Source organism: Megascapheus bottae, chromosome 23 (genome assembly GCF_031878675.1).
Source record: "Megascapheus bottae isolate mThoBot1 chromosome 23, mThoBot2.hap1, whole genome shotgun sequence".
NCBI classification, from domain to species: Eukaryota; Metazoa; Chordata; class Mammalia; order Rodentia; family Geomyidae; genus Megascapheus; species Megascapheus bottae.
Genome location: NC_143531.1, coordinates 21,176,008 through 21,191,058, shown reverse-complemented (window position 1 = coordinate 21,191,058; position 15,051 = coordinate 21,176,008). Strand labels below are relative to the sequence as shown.

At 44.6% G+C, this 15,051-nt stretch overlaps 1 protein-coding gene across 3 annotated transcripts in view; it reads left to right on the top strand.

Annotated features, from left to right (window-relative positions):
• Nucleotides 1–15,051, top strand: part of Trim2 (tripartite motif containing 2) — a 72,535-nt gene that overhangs the window by 16,542 nt on the left and 40,942 nt on the right. For 2 of the 3 annotated variants that reach the window (XM_090356848.1, XM_090356847.1), the window contains exon 1: nt 10,449–10,704. The exons of the other annotated variant lie outside the window; for it this stretch is intronic. In XM_090356848.1, the coding sequence (XP_090212974.1) occupies nt 10,702–10,704 (3 nt within the window). In that variant the 5' untranslated portion in view covers nt 10,449–10,701. Of the gene's footprint in view, nt 1–10,448; nt 10,705–15,051 lie in introns of those variants that run through there. 3 annotated transcript variants of the gene reach the window in all.

Here is a 15,051-nt window from a genome sequence, read left to right as displayed (position 1 = left end):
CCTGGAGTGCCTCAGAGAGGAGGCACCATGTGAGCCCAAAACCAGAGGAGCAAAGCTACCATGTAACAGCTAGGCTGGCAGGTATCAAGTATGAGCCAGCTTCTCATATTAGGAGCTCCACAAAGACCCATTTGTTTGGTCATAGACTCAGGAAATAAGGATAGCCTCTTTTTCTAGACTTTGGATCTCAGAATTTAGACTCAAATTAATGGACTGGCTGATTCTTGAAGAACAAGAGATGGCAGAGGAAAGAAAGATAAGAAGTGGAAGGTTTTATTCCATAGGGCAGAATTAAGTTTCCAGTGTGCTACTGGGAGAGGCCTGACCATGAAATCAGAAATAGAAAAAAAAAACTTCGTATAAAAAAATACATTTTATGAGGTCGAATACTGGGTTCTTCCATTTTTGGGAACAAACAAAAAAATATTAACAGCTGTGTCAAAACAATGGAAAGCTGAGGATGTAGTTTAGTAGTAGAACAGGCAGCATAGCATATATAAGGTCATAGGTTCAATTCTCAGCACCAGGAGGGGAAAGAGAATGGAAAATCTTATCAGGGAATGCAGAAGAGAAGGATCAGGTACTGGATGATTAACTATTTGATACCAACAGTGTGGGTCCTTTTGTTAACTCTGCTCACAAATTTCTTATTTTCATTCTGTACACCTGCTAGTGACTTACTTCCATGCTTCCGTGTTTGTATAGGGGATGGATTTCTGTCAGGGCCCACTGGAGGACACGTAGCTTTGTAGCTGCAGAGTTCGACTTTGCCTTGTCTCCCCTACCCCCGACATACCCGCCTCTTTCCAATTCTATCCCCAGGAGTCTGCCTTCTCTGTGAATCCCCTTCTAACAGGATGCCATGGTTTATTTTTTCCCCTGACCTTTGCCATGTGGCTGGCTGAATTTTTAAACTTTGAGTACTAGGATCCTTTGTGCTGGGTTCCGGTTTCTCTGCTATCTTGGGAATTGCTGTTCTTGGACTGTGGTGTTGCATGTGCATGAACGCTAAGCCATTAATTCCTCCGGCACACCAGCTGTGGTACGCGAGCCCTCTGCTATTCCTCAACATAGTCCTGTCTTCGCACTTGGCAAGACCTTTGCTTGTCTTTCCAGTCATTTCTATTTTGGAACTGTTTCCTCAGAGCTAATTACAATGAAGCTCAGGCAGCCTGCAAAGGCATCCAACACCCTACCTCTGCCTGCCTGAAAGAAGATGGTGGCAGACGGAGGTAGCCTCATATCCCAGGGCTGTCCGGAATGCGGGAAGGCTGTTGTCCCTTAGCTGTGTGGTCTGGAGGGGAGTCCACTGGTCTCTAGACCTGCGTTTCCTTCTGTGTACAGTGGAGATCAGAGTGCAGAAGTGCGCAGTGCGTCCTGTGATCTGAGGGGATGGATGTGGTATGGTGAGGGTGGTTAAGCAAGAGTGAGAAGAGAAGACAAGGTCCCTTGTCACCCCAAAGCACTCCTCTCCGCTCCCTCCTTTCTCTTTGGGGGATTGGTGAGGATTGAACCAGAGCCCCACACATGCTCAACACGTGGTCTTCCTCTGTGCTGCAGCCCCCATTTTCTTTTGAGCAAGTATATGTATGTCTTCAGAACCACTGACTGTGTCTCCTTCCCTCTGATTGTCATGCCTTCTGTTTCCAGTTATTGGTGGAGAGGCCTTGGCAGGGCAAAGGGGACCGTGGAGTTAGAGCCATGCCTGAGCTGAGGTGGAGCCTTGAGTTTCCTGTGAACTGAAGCTGTAGGGGACTAGAAAGTGAGGGTGTTGGTAGGTTTTTTCATACTATAATAAACACCCAAGAGAAATCAGATTATCGAGAGCAAAGGATTGTTTTGACTCTCTGTTTGAGGTATTCCAGTCCGTTGTTGAGTGGACATACTGTTTTTAGGCCTCTGGTGGATAGAGGGGGAATTCAAGGAATCCTACTCTCCACCATGTGATGCAAAGCTGTTACCTCAGAGCTGAGAGAGGAAGAAAGGGCTGACATCCCACAATCCTCTTGGTGTCACATCCCCAATGGCCTAAAGACCTCTTACTAGGCTCCACCTCTTAAAGGTTCTATCACCTTCCAGAAACGGTACAGACTGGAGACCAAACATTTATCAGATAGCCTCTGCGGGACATATCCATCAATACCAGATAAAATGTAGGGTTTTTTAAAATCTAGGTTATGTTTTAAGATTAAAAATTCATATATCAGGCAGTGGCTCTTCTGCCTTCTAGGGAATAGGTGTCCGTCTCCCATGGTGGTAAAGGCAAAGATAAGAGAAAGTGCTAGATTCTGTGACCAAAGGCTTGTGCGCTGCTCCTGCTGCTCCTTCCCTCCTTCTCCTTCTCTTGGTGGTACTGGGGGGTTTGAACCCAGGGCCTCTCACTTGCTAGTTGAGCACCCTGCCACTTGAGCCAGCCCAGCCTTATGCTTCTGAATGGGTAGAGAAGCAGTAGTAGGAGCCGGCACATTTGTGGGCACCCTCTGGCTAGCTTCCTTTCAGATCCCAAACCCCAAGTGGTAAAGTGCTCGCCTAGCATGGGTGAGCCCTGGTTTCAATTCCTTGGTACCACATACTCAGAAAAAGCCAGAAGTGGTGTTGTGGCTCAAGTGGCAGAGCTCTACCCTTGAGCAAAATGTGTTCAAGGACAGTGCCCAGGCCCTGATTGAATTCAAGCCCCAGGACTGGCAAAAAAATAATCCTGAGGTACTAGCCTTGCTTTTCATTTTCACAGGTGATGATTAAAACAAAGATGATAGTGGGGGGGCAGTTGTTTATGACTCACTGTGAAGGACGGAGAAGCGTCCATCCTGGAACCAAGTCTCCAGCAAGCCTGTTAGGCTGAACGAGCAAATCGTTTGTATGAACTTTCCTAGACATGGACAACATCCTTGAAGATGTACAGGAGTAGATCTGATTCTTGCAATGGCTTTATAACAAAGTCTTTGTTTTTCTTCTGGGTCACTTAGTAAGTGACAATGTCTCTGTAACAGGTAGGCATTTGATATTACTGGAGAATTTCTTGGCCTGCAAAGAACTTAATGTGAACTTGAGACTGGATATCTTCTTAAATTACAACAGAAAGTAAAGGCCAATCTCTTGTTTCACCCATGGATATGAAAGAGGGTGAGAGAGGAGGGAGGAAGGGAATAAGGAAGGACCCGGAATTGCTGGACACTCAAGTATTTTTTTTTTTTTTTTTTGCCAGTCCTGGGCTTGAGCTCAGGGCCTGAGCACTGTCCTTGGACTTTCTCAAGGCTAGAGCTCTACCACTTGAGCCTCAGCACCACTTCCAGCTTTATTCTATGTATGTGGTACTGAGGAATTGAACCCAGGTCTTCATGCATGCTAGGCAAGCACTTTAACCACTAGGCCAAACTCTCCGCCCAACACTCAAGTATTTTGCATCTTAAGTTATTTATGTTCTGATTTTGATATTGGTAGTATTTGCCTCTAGCAGGTTCCTTCTGCCCTCCCTCCTGTTGTTTAGCTTTCTTTACTTACCATGCATTCTGTCCTCCTCCATCTTCCAGATGTAAAGTCTCAGATGTGTAAGACACTATGTAGTCACATTGACTCTGTTTACAGCATTGAGATGCAAAGTACGCACATAGCGAGTTCTTAAGCCTGTCAGGAAAGCTTGCTTCTATTTGTCTTATGGACCAGTCAGTGGGAAGTGTTGTTTATTTATCCTGGCTTGTGCCCAAATGAAGTCTAGATATTGTTTTTCTTTTATGAAGTATTTGCTGTCTTTGGGTTGCATTATAACAGTGTGAATCAAGATAGCTTGCATTTAATATCAAGAATACTGAGTTGGGGTATTGCAGAGCCGCGAAATGCATTTTCCTGTGAGGGGAAATCTGTGACAGGTAGGGCCAGCCATTTTACCAGGCACAGGGGTGGACAAACTGCAGGGCAAGCCTGGCCCACAGTCTGGTTTTCTACAGCCTGGGGACTAAAAATGGTTTTTATATTTTAAGTGATTCTGAAAAAGTCAAGAGCAAAAATATTCTGTTACATGTGAAAGTTATGTTAAATGTCAACTTTCAGTGTTTATATAAATATATTTTTTTATTGGAATACAGCCATGAGCATTTGCTTAATCTGTTTTCTGTAGCTCTCAGTGTGCGTGTGTGCGTGTGTGTGTGTGTGTGTGTGTGCTTGAACTCAGGGCCAGGACACTCTGGAGCCAGAGGGATTCCTGAGCTTATAAACACTTATCCACCATAAAACACCATCCCTGAGGGTCAGGAGTTTGGCCTAGTGGTAGAGTGCTTGCCTAGCGCGCTTGAAGCCCTGCATTTGATTCCTTGGTACCACATATACAGAAAAAGCCAGAAGTGGCGCTGTGGCTCAAGTGGCAGAGCAAAAAGTGCTCAAGGACCATACCTAGGCTCCGAGTTTGAGCCCCAGGACTGGGCAAAAAAAAAAAAAAAAAAAAAAAAAAAAACCCAAAAGGCCATTGCTGGCATCTGGAGCTATACTTGTGTATATCTCTAGTGAGTCTGAGATAGAGGCTGCAAGTAAAAATTGTTTAAGATTGAATTTTAGTAATTTTATTATTTAATTGAAATTTTATGTCTCTCTCAGAAGAGTAGTTAACTTCCTTAGGAACAGCGACCATTCAGGGCTTCCAGTACAGTGCTCTGTGCATAGCAGAAGCTAAATTAAAAGCTTGTTAAAAGATGTAGATAGAGAGAAGGGAAGAGGGCAGGAGAAGATACAAGGGAAGAGGAATAAGAGAGAAGAAAGGCAGAAAGCCTGGTCAAGGTGAGTAGAGGCGCCTACCATCAATGCAGATGGATGGTGCAGATGGCTGGGCACGTCAGGCTCACCCATGCCAGGACTCACGGGCCTGGTGCAGGCCTGACCTGGCTGGTGTGTGTGTTTCTTCTGCCAGGACTGACTCACTTCTGTTGTACTTGCCCCGCTCCTCCCTCTCCATTGGTCTGTGCCTTCCTGGCACCCGGCCTGGGCACAGGGCCAACATTTGAGGTAGCTAGATGGGTCAGCCTTGGCTGTGGAGGGCATCCGTTCAGAGGAGGGCATGAAAATGAACGGCGACCGTCCAGTGTTCAGGGAGGATGGCTGACGTCAAAGGACAGCACTTTGACTCTGGAAAGGGACCAAAAGGAATTCTTGCTCTTCTTATCTTTCCAGGAAGGCTGCTAGCATCTAAGAGAGAGAAGCTGGCCAGTGGAGACTCACTGCTATCTATAACTGGCTGCTGATCAGCACAAGGACCAGGTGTCTTTCTCACGGGAACGAGGGGCAGTGGGCATGACACCTTCTCACTTCCTGGAACTAGCCTGGGGTGAGGAGTCAGCAATTTCCAGAGCCCCAGAGTAACACTTGGGACTCTCAACTGTGTTCAAGCCAGACGCGAGATGACAGCACTAAGTGGGTGATAAAGAATCGGGTTGGCTGTGGCCATAAAGCACGAGCGAGTGCCCAGACAGACCTCTTTTGATTTTGCATGATTCTACCCACTCTCATTCATTGATTAATTTGGCCGAATAAAGAGAATAGGGCAGCTGGTAGGTGGCTCATATCTGTAATCTAGCTACTTATGAGGTATTCACTCATTCCTGGGACACAGAGATAGAGGTTTAGGGTTCTAGGCTAGCTTAGGCACAAAGTTGATAAGATCTCATCTCAATAAAAAGCTGGGTGTGATGGCACACACACCTGTCATCTCAGTGTTCATAGGATGCCTGTCCAGACTGGCTAGCCATAAACTTAGGACCCTGGAAGGAAAAAGCAAAAAGGGGTTGAGGACATGGTTCAAGTGGTAGAGTGTCCACGTAACAAGTATAAGGCCCTTAGTACAAAACAAAAATAACAACAGTCGAGACATGCTATCTTATCCATCTATTCATGCATCTCCAAACCAGATGTTTGTTGAGTCCTAAAATGAGCCCAGATCCAGGAGTAAGAGCCCTTCCTAAGAGAACTTACAAATGTAGGGCTACAATAACAGTTTATATACTGACAGCTCACTATGTAGAGGTACTATTAGAGATTCTTTATATAGGCTAAACCAGCCTGTGTAGCAAGGGTTATCCCCATTTTATGAGGGAAGAGATGGAGGTATAGGAAAAGAAATTCCCTGCATAATCTCATACAATCTGCAATAATGGCAAAGCCGAGAGCCAATGTCATGCATAGTTTCTGGGCCCATCCTCTTTCTCCACAAGGTGCTACTTCATTGTTTTAGTAACTTTAGTCCCTCCACTACTGTGTCAGCCACTTCAATGTCCTTAGGAGGTAGCCTTCTACAGATGAGCCAAGAGAAGCACGAACAATCTCCCTTCTCCTGCAGGCAGGAGTCCCTCTCACTGGTAGCTTCCACTTTCCCTGCTTTTAGTGACTTCCCCATTTGCTCCAAAATATGAAGTGGAGAATCAGAGGAACACATTATTCATAAGTTTTAAACTGCATGCCATTCTGAGTAGTATGATGCAGTCCTTCCCAGAATGTGAACAGTCTCTGCCCAGTGTATTAGTCTCAGCATCTCAGTGCTATATTCAGCAATCTTTGCTCTTCTTTATCATTATACAAGGGTACTTTATCATTATACCCTTGTACTGATGCTGGCATTTGGGATATGCCACAGAGAAACTGTGAAGTGCTAAGTGAAAAAGTAAAAGTTCAATAAGATTATTTTGAGACAACACAAAATTATTTGCCAGTTGTTATAATTTTTTTTTCTAGTTCTGGGGCTTGAACTCAGGGCCTGGGCACTCTGTCTGTCCTTGGACACTTTTTGCTCTGCCACTTTAACTACAGCTCCACTTCAGGATTTTTCTGTGTATGTGGTTCCAGGGAATTGAACCCAGGCCATGCTCCTCCTGAGCACTGACACACTCTCTCTCTCTCTCTCTCTCTCTCTCTCTCTCTCTCTCTCTCTCTCTCTCCTCCCTCCCTCCCTCCCTCCCTCCCTCCCTCCCTCCCTCTCTCCCTCCCTATCCCCCCACCCCCATGTCTCTCTAGGCTAAGGCTCTGACACTTTCCCCAGTTCTACCTCCAGCTTTTTGGGCTAACTTTGAACCATGATACCATGACCCTCAGATCTCAGCCTCCTGAGAAGCTAGGATTATGGTCATGCGTTATACTTTTGTTTTATTATTGCTCTCAGTCCCCTGTGGGGGGTGGGGGTGTAGCACGGGTGGGATTGCCTGCCACCGCAGAGGCGGGCATCCACGGGATGGAGGTGCCCCTCCTCGGGTGAGGGGGTCAGAGGCGGGCATCAAGGCATCCACGGGGAGGGAGGTGCCCCTCCTCGGGTGAGGGCGTCTACAGTAGAGCAAATCCACCCGGCCTCAGGGCTGTCACAGCCCTGCTGACAACCCCTAGAGCCTAAGAGGTGGGGTGCCGGCGGAAGTGATGGCGAGCCTTCTTCCCATGCCTGTTGGTGCTGTGCAGCCACGGCGCCCGCGGCTGAGCGGGGAGGAGACCCCTCCACTTTCTCTAGACCCGGCCATTGGCTCGCCTCCCCAGGGAGGAGGTGTCTGTCGCCATAGAGACGGAGGGGCGGGGCCCCGGTGGATGCTCTCGGGGCTCGGTCTGGCCTGGCAGTCTGCGCGGATCACCCATCTCCGTGATTGCTCCCTTCGCCCCCACCGAGAGGCGCCTGTGCAGGGCTGTCGGTGGGAATGAGCGGCGGGAAGATGAGCAAGGGGAAGCCAGATGCCCAGCCGGGCCTTAGCTGTGCTCCCACCATAGCAGGGCTGACTCCCAGAATCCATGCTCCGAGTGTGCCTCGGGTGGAGAGAGGCTGCCTAGCACGTACCGAAGAATCGAACCCGGGTCTTCGTGCATGCTAGGCAGGCGCTCTACCACCAGGCCAGAGTCCCGGCCCTTTAGGGCGCCTTCTATCGCCGGGACACCTAGGTGGGAGCCCGTGGTTCCCGGGTTTTCAGGCCTCATCACCTCTGCAGGTCTGGCGTCATGGTGGCGCCTCGTGGTTGAGCAGCAGAAACTGAGACAGGGCTGGACTGAGAGAGGAGAACGAAGGGCTGGATTCCACGACTCAGTAACAAAGCGCGGGGCGCGCAGGACCCCATCACACCTCTGTCATGGGTAAACCGAGGAAGGGGTAACCTCCCTGCGGTTTCAGGAGCAGCCCTGCCACCCAAACGTGTGTGCTGAGTCCAGCTGGCTCCGCCTTGGAGCATGAGGGGCTTTCCAAAACCCTGTGGAGGCTGAGCACACCTCTGCAGCAGAGCCCGTCTACACCAAACCCTACATGCAGATGTAGTATTTATAATAGTCACAGCAGACCCACCCAGAGACCCACTGCTCAGGAAGAACGGGGGAAATCAAATGTGCTACAGCCATACGCACTGCAACATAGATGAACCTTGAAAGCATGCTGAGTGAAAACAGCCACACCTATGAGACCACGTTTAATATGATTTCATTCCTACGGCAGTCTAGAATAGAGACGTCTGCTTCAGTTAGATAGAGGGTCAGGTACTAGTTGAAATCTACAGAAAATAGATAAGCAATTATGTAGGACTTTGGGAGATTAGAAGGGAGGCTAAAGGAGGTGATAGCTAAAGGGGTTTTGGTTTTGCATTGAGGTGATGAAAAATGTTCTACAGTTGACTACGGTAATAATTGTAAATATACTGAATATATAGTTATTGCCGTATATAATGTACTATCTACAAATACGTCATGGGAGCATATGCTTTCAGTGGGATAATTGGTATGTACATATAGCAACCTCATTTTAATGAGGCTATTAAAATAACCTGCAGAATTCAACTTCCTGGTGTTAAGGTAGGCTTCTGAGAATGGTATACCACCTAAAATGCAAAAATGGACATGTTTGCCAGGACTTGCCAATTAATGCAGCATGGAAAAATCCAAATTTGCAGTCTTATTATTTAAATTAAATTATTTAACTATGTTTTTTATAATTAAAGAATTTATTAACATTGATCTTTACATCATATTTCAAATGACATGTTTAACAAACGTATTCAAGAAGGGAATCTCTATATACAGCCACTGGTACTTAGATTTTAGAACATAATCAAAATTAGGCTGAGGGTTTGTATGTCATAGATACATAATAATCTATGTAATAAAACATTATGTCTATAGAGTCATAAGTTTTTATGACTGTGTAGCTGTGTTTATATTTCCAATACCATGTCCACAGCATTGGGTATGCAACTTTTGAGTCCTCGCTCTTGTACTGTTTGGATCTAATAGCCACATATTAAGGATGCCATGCACCTTTTGTTCCTTAGGTCTTGATTTGTCTCACTCAACATGATTCGCCCTAGATTCATCCACTTCCCTGCAAATGCCATTATTTTATCTTGTCTGTTGGCTATGTAGAATTCCATTGTATATACATACCACATTTTCTGTGTCCATTCATCTTCAGTAGGGCATCTGGATTGTTTCCATCGCTTGGCTATTGTGAATAGTGCAGAGATAAACATAGCTGAGCAGGTGTCCTTATCATATCTTGGGTTATGATGTTCAGGGTAGATGCCCAGATGGTGGGATTGTAGTATTAACTATGGTTTTAAAAATAATAACTAACCGAAGAGCATATATTATTATTACATGTCACTATTGCTATAGAAAAGAAAATGATTGTGAATTGTATTGTGATTCATAGCATTTTTTATTCTGATGTATTATTTGTCGTAACAAGGCCCAATCAGTTTCATATAGCTACTTGTTGATCATTTGTGTGCTATCAGGGCTTTTAAAAGATGTTTAATAAGTTGGTGAAAAATCAAATAATGTGTGTATGTCAAGCTTGTCAGATTTTCTCAACTTTTAACTGAAAACTTCACTATCAAAAAAGTGAAAGAATCTGGTCTCCTCTGAAACAGATTAATGTGCTATATGATTTTTTTTCCCTGAATGACTAGAACTATAAAAAACAGAGAAGTGTCTTCTTCAATAACTGATTTTGTGCTGTCTTTCATAAACTCCTTTCTGGGTAAATACTCAGCAAGGAGAAGATAATAGAGACTTGTGGAACTGGACTGGTTTTTCCACTTCAAAAAATTTACATTTATGTTTCAAGCTAGCTGAAACATCTGAAGAAACATTTGTTTGTTTGTTTCATGGAGGTACTGGTATGAGATCTCACCCTGAACCTTCTTCTAAATGTGAACTTTTCATATCGGGGTACCATATGCTGAGTTTTCTTTCTCAAATCTATTTTCCTTGCATCCCCTTTGTGGCCTATCAGTGCATCTTCTCTCTCTGATTTGCAACACCTTGGGTACCAGCTCTGCCAGCCTAGCAAAGAGGCGTCACCTTTGATCTCTCCTGGGGTTAATCCCTGCAGACACACTGGGGGATGGAGGCTGGAGGCCCTGCATGAAAGCATGCGAGCAGCTGACTGCTGACTCAGAGGGGAAAGCAAGCCACCCGCGAATCTCACTGCAGCTCTCTGCTGCATCCCTATCCCATAATCCCTTGCCTGGATTTCTGCAGTCTTTTCAACAGACGCTGAGAAAAAGATGTCCTGCAAGATAAAGATTGATTGGTCTGAATACCGAAGAGGGTCTCCCACTTGTTAATGACCCAGAAACATTCTTGCCGACTTTCCTGAGCTGCCTCTCTTTTCCTCCATTCCCCCCGCCCCTTCTTTTCCGTGCATGAGCTGGCACATCACTACTTAGAACAGAAGATATGCGGGGCTTCTGATGATGGCTGCGCTGCATGGTAGGGAATGTGAACCAATTTCTTTGCATGGTGTTTTTCCTAACTTGAGATGTTAGTAGACATGTGCATTGTTCTCTGGAATTGCCGCCGAGCTGCAGCAACAGATTTGGGTGGACTGAATTCTTTGCCTTGTTGAGGAGTCTGTGCAGAAATGGGTAGGTCCTCACTGCTGGAATTGCTTAGTGTTCTTATACCAGGTGGAGAATTGATTTCTACTTTCTTCTGCTCCTCTCTCTCTCTCTCTCTCTCTCTCTCTCTCTCTCTCTCTCTCTCTCTCTCTCTCTCTCTCTCTCTCTGCTTCACAAATGTATCATTGAGGGAGAGCCATTCAGCTTAAACAAAGGCATCAAATGAGCAAGGCTGGATGGGGGAGAAAGCCTGAAAGATTTTCATACCAAGTTCTATTGTGAACTGACTAGAGGTGTTTTTGTTTTTTTAAACTAGTCTTTATTTATTTTAGTGCTGTCATGACTTGTTTTCAAATAGAATATTTTTCCTCCACTGTATTTTTCTGTTGGGATGAACTATTGAATTTGCAGGATTCCTTCCTGGCTCCCCAGGGTGGAGGAGAACGTGCCATAGAGCCCTTCCCCCACCCTGCCCTGGTTAAAGAGCCCTGGGGTTGACTTCCCCGGGGCTTCCAGTAACCATAGGAAACCCATTCATTCCCCAGGCATGGCTGGACCCTCTGAATTCTGAATGCCAACAAATCTGCAAGAGAAATTTTTTTTTTGGACAGTTCTCATCCCTTGTCTTTAAAGTACAGTTAAATCTGGGTGGAGCCCAGTAGTTGCTTTATGACAGAGAAAAGGAAAGAAACAAAAATGTTGTGCTGGTGGGTAGGTTAGCTTCCTCAAACCCTGGATAATTTTTGTGTCAGAGCTTTCTCTCCACGAATGCCCCACCCTGTCATTGGTCTTTATTGTAGGGCCACAGGAGAGCAAATAGGTAGGCTCGTTAGTTTCCATTAAAAATTGAATGTTAATAAATGGATTCCAAAGCCAAAAGATAAAATACTTTTGTCAGGGTAAAAAGATGGTTTCAGAGTCATAGTTTTCAAGAACAGAGAAAGACTCACTCAGAATGTGGCATTAAAAAAAAAAAAAAAAAGACCAGTTTGTTTTCTTCGGCTTAGGTCATATTACAGCAGCTTTATTCCCCATGAATAAATCGTTAGAGATTTACAAAAGAAAAACATTCTACAATAGGTAAAGAGAGCCATTGTTTTGCTCAGATTCTGAAATTGATCTCTTAAGTTTATTAGGATTTTGTTTTGCCTGAGGATGAGTTTATTTTCTGCGATCTTTCATTATTTGCTGCGAGGTGGGTGGGGGGGAGGGAGCGGCAGACAATCTATGAGCACTGTTTCTTTTCATACCACTGTAATGTTAAATAATGCATGCCAGGAAGGGAAAGGAAACCTACAATGAGAAGTTTCATGTGTGTTGGGTTACTAATGCTGTTTTCTGGTGCCCAACCTTCAGTTAGCAGCTCTTCCTAAATCTTGAAACATTTCTTCCCAATTTTCTCCTAGAAAGACAGAAGCAATTTGCATTGCAAAGGTTAAAATGTGGCTGAATGTAAAGATTCTGACAACGTGCAGCTTTACAATACAGCAGTGCAGTGTACACAGCTCTGCAGCATACATTAAGAGAATAAAATAAAATCTGTGCACATGTTCCACCAAAGTTAATATTATAGTGTTGGTGATTTGATTTTTCAGTGTACTGGTTCACAAAAGATTAGTGGACTTCTGGCCTTGTCATATGAAGTAAAAACACTCATTCTTTGTCTTAGAAATGAAAATGGCCTTTGTGGGTTTAGCTTTTAGCATTCATTTCTTTAAACTTATGGTTTTCTCTTAGTTATCTTCAATAAATAGATAAAACTCTTAAACTCAGATTAAAAAAAATTACTTAAGCTTAAAATTTCTAAAGGCTCCCTAGTGCTCTTCATTTTCTCTCTGATGAGACAAAGGCATTAACCAAATATTTGTATGTTACTACTTAGTCTCTGGCTCCTTGCTGGGGATGGAACCTGCATACAAGCGCACACTAGGCCACACACCGCGCCCCATCCTAGTGTTTGCTCATGGAAGAATGTAAATTACCTGAAAATTGCAGCAAATTGGTCATTTGCACAAACTTATAATGGCTTTTAAAATAATTTTCTGGTGCCATCGACATCCTATCATTATTAGCACAAGGGCCTCAGTGTTTGTAGTTTACCCTTCCGTGGGGTGGCAGCTAGGGTTTTGTGAATATGTCCATTGTGTACGTTTGTCTACATTGAACATACCCTGTTTCCACCTAGAATCTGGAGACTTGGAGCAGAAAGTGAAGGGGGGGAAAAAAGCCTCTTGTATTTAAAGACCATCATTGTGAGAGTCTTGCGTTGGTGCCTTTTGTATGTTAATCTTTCTAGGCCCTTCACTATCTTCTGTCCACTGCCTCCAGTTTTTCATGAAGTGCTTCAATTAATTTCTTTAGAACTTCTTAATTGAAAGACATTTAGTCCAGCCCATGACAGGACGAAATCATAAATGTTCTATACACCAGATGAGCAGAAGAGGGTGTTGCTGCTTTGTACTCTTTTTTTTTTTTAAGCTCTACTGTGAAATAAATGTTTCTTTTTCCCATCTTGTCAGTCTTTCCCCATCCCCAGAATCCATGCCCATCCCTCAGCAATCTGGCTGCCCTCTGCCCATCCTCTGATTCCTTTGTGTGTAATTCCCAAAGGAAGGAAGGGGGAGATGTGGCACAGTGATGGTGCAGGGAGAAGAGACCCTGCTCATCCTTGTCTCAGGGTACCAGAAGGTGAATGTTGATTAGACCACCACTTGACACTCCATCACACAGACTCGGCCTTCTCAGAGCCAAGATGAAGATGGGGACTTCTACAGAATGCATAGTGGCAGGCAGTCCCCTAACTATACTAAGGAAAGAGATTGGAGAGATGGCATAGTTATCATCAAAATAATAGCTTAAAAATCAGCTTGTATCTGGAAAAGCCAACTTGTCCTAGATGACACCCTGGAAATAGAAAGGAAAGCCTGAGTGCATCTTTCCTTGTGTAGCGGGCTTTTCATAATAGATACCCCCCTTTCTCCTCCTTCTTCCCTTTCCCCCCTCTTCCCACTCTCCCTCCCTCCCTCCCCCACCACACACATCTATGCACCATCAGGACAAAGACACCTCTAGTTTTTCTCATTTATAAAATTGCCCGCCTGGGAGAGAGGCTTGATTTCACAAAAGTGGGTCACCCTGCTTTAATTGTACTGAAGATTGTCCTCTTTCTTTTCATTGAGTCCTCAGTAATGATGCAGGTTCAATTTCAGGTGAAGGATGATAGTTCATCACTTAAAATAACTCCTACCACCTGTTTCTCTCATCATACCTGGAGCTCCTGTGCTCACCTGTCCTAGTGGGGAAAGAATATCACAGGGTGAGTTATAGGTAAGCCTAATGGTTCATGATTTCCAGTGTAGAAATGGAACAGGTTCATTATTATTGTTATTATTGTTGTTCATTTACTTTTCATACCCTTGTCACTGGCCCAAGAACAATTAGAAATGTAATTGTTTTAATAAAGTCACCTAAAGGGGCACAGAGAGCAGTAGTGACCAGGCAGTCCTATAAAACTGGACTATGGAAGTGCAATCTGGTGCATGCCTGGGATCTGAGCCCTCGCAAGGCTGAGGCAGGAGGATAGCAGGGTCAAGGTTAGTGGACGACTATGTCCCAAAACCAAAGAGAAACACACACACACACACACACACACACACACACACACACACACGCACAGAAGGAGAAAGAGAAGGCGACAAGGAATTGAGTTTCCCCTAGAATGATGTATATGATGTATATAATAAAATATGTCGCAATTTACCCACAAATTACATACTCAAATTTCATTTTTCAGAGGAATCTTGACCTCTGTTTCACAACCATGTTCCCTAAACCAGCCAGACCAGTTGAGGCCAGCTCTTTCCTCTTCTGACTTTTCCGTTCCAATCCCTCTCCTTCATACTGGTGTTGACCACAAAGAGTTTGAATATTTTTCTCATGTAAATGCTATAATTTAGGATGGGAATTATGGTCTAGATTCTAGAATTGCCAACCCAGGCATTTTTCTCTCATTTCGTCTTCTATCAAGTTCTGTTTTATTTGCTGCCATTTTCCCCAAGTTGGTGTTGATGTGAGAAATAAAAAAATGCAGTGATGAGGTGAGGAGAGAGAGGCAGGCTTTTCTCTGCAAGGGTTTTGTTCGGTGATGGCTGTATTCCTTTTCCCCACAGTGTGTGTTTGATGGGCAAAGCCCATTCATAAGGAATCTCTCGGTCATCTT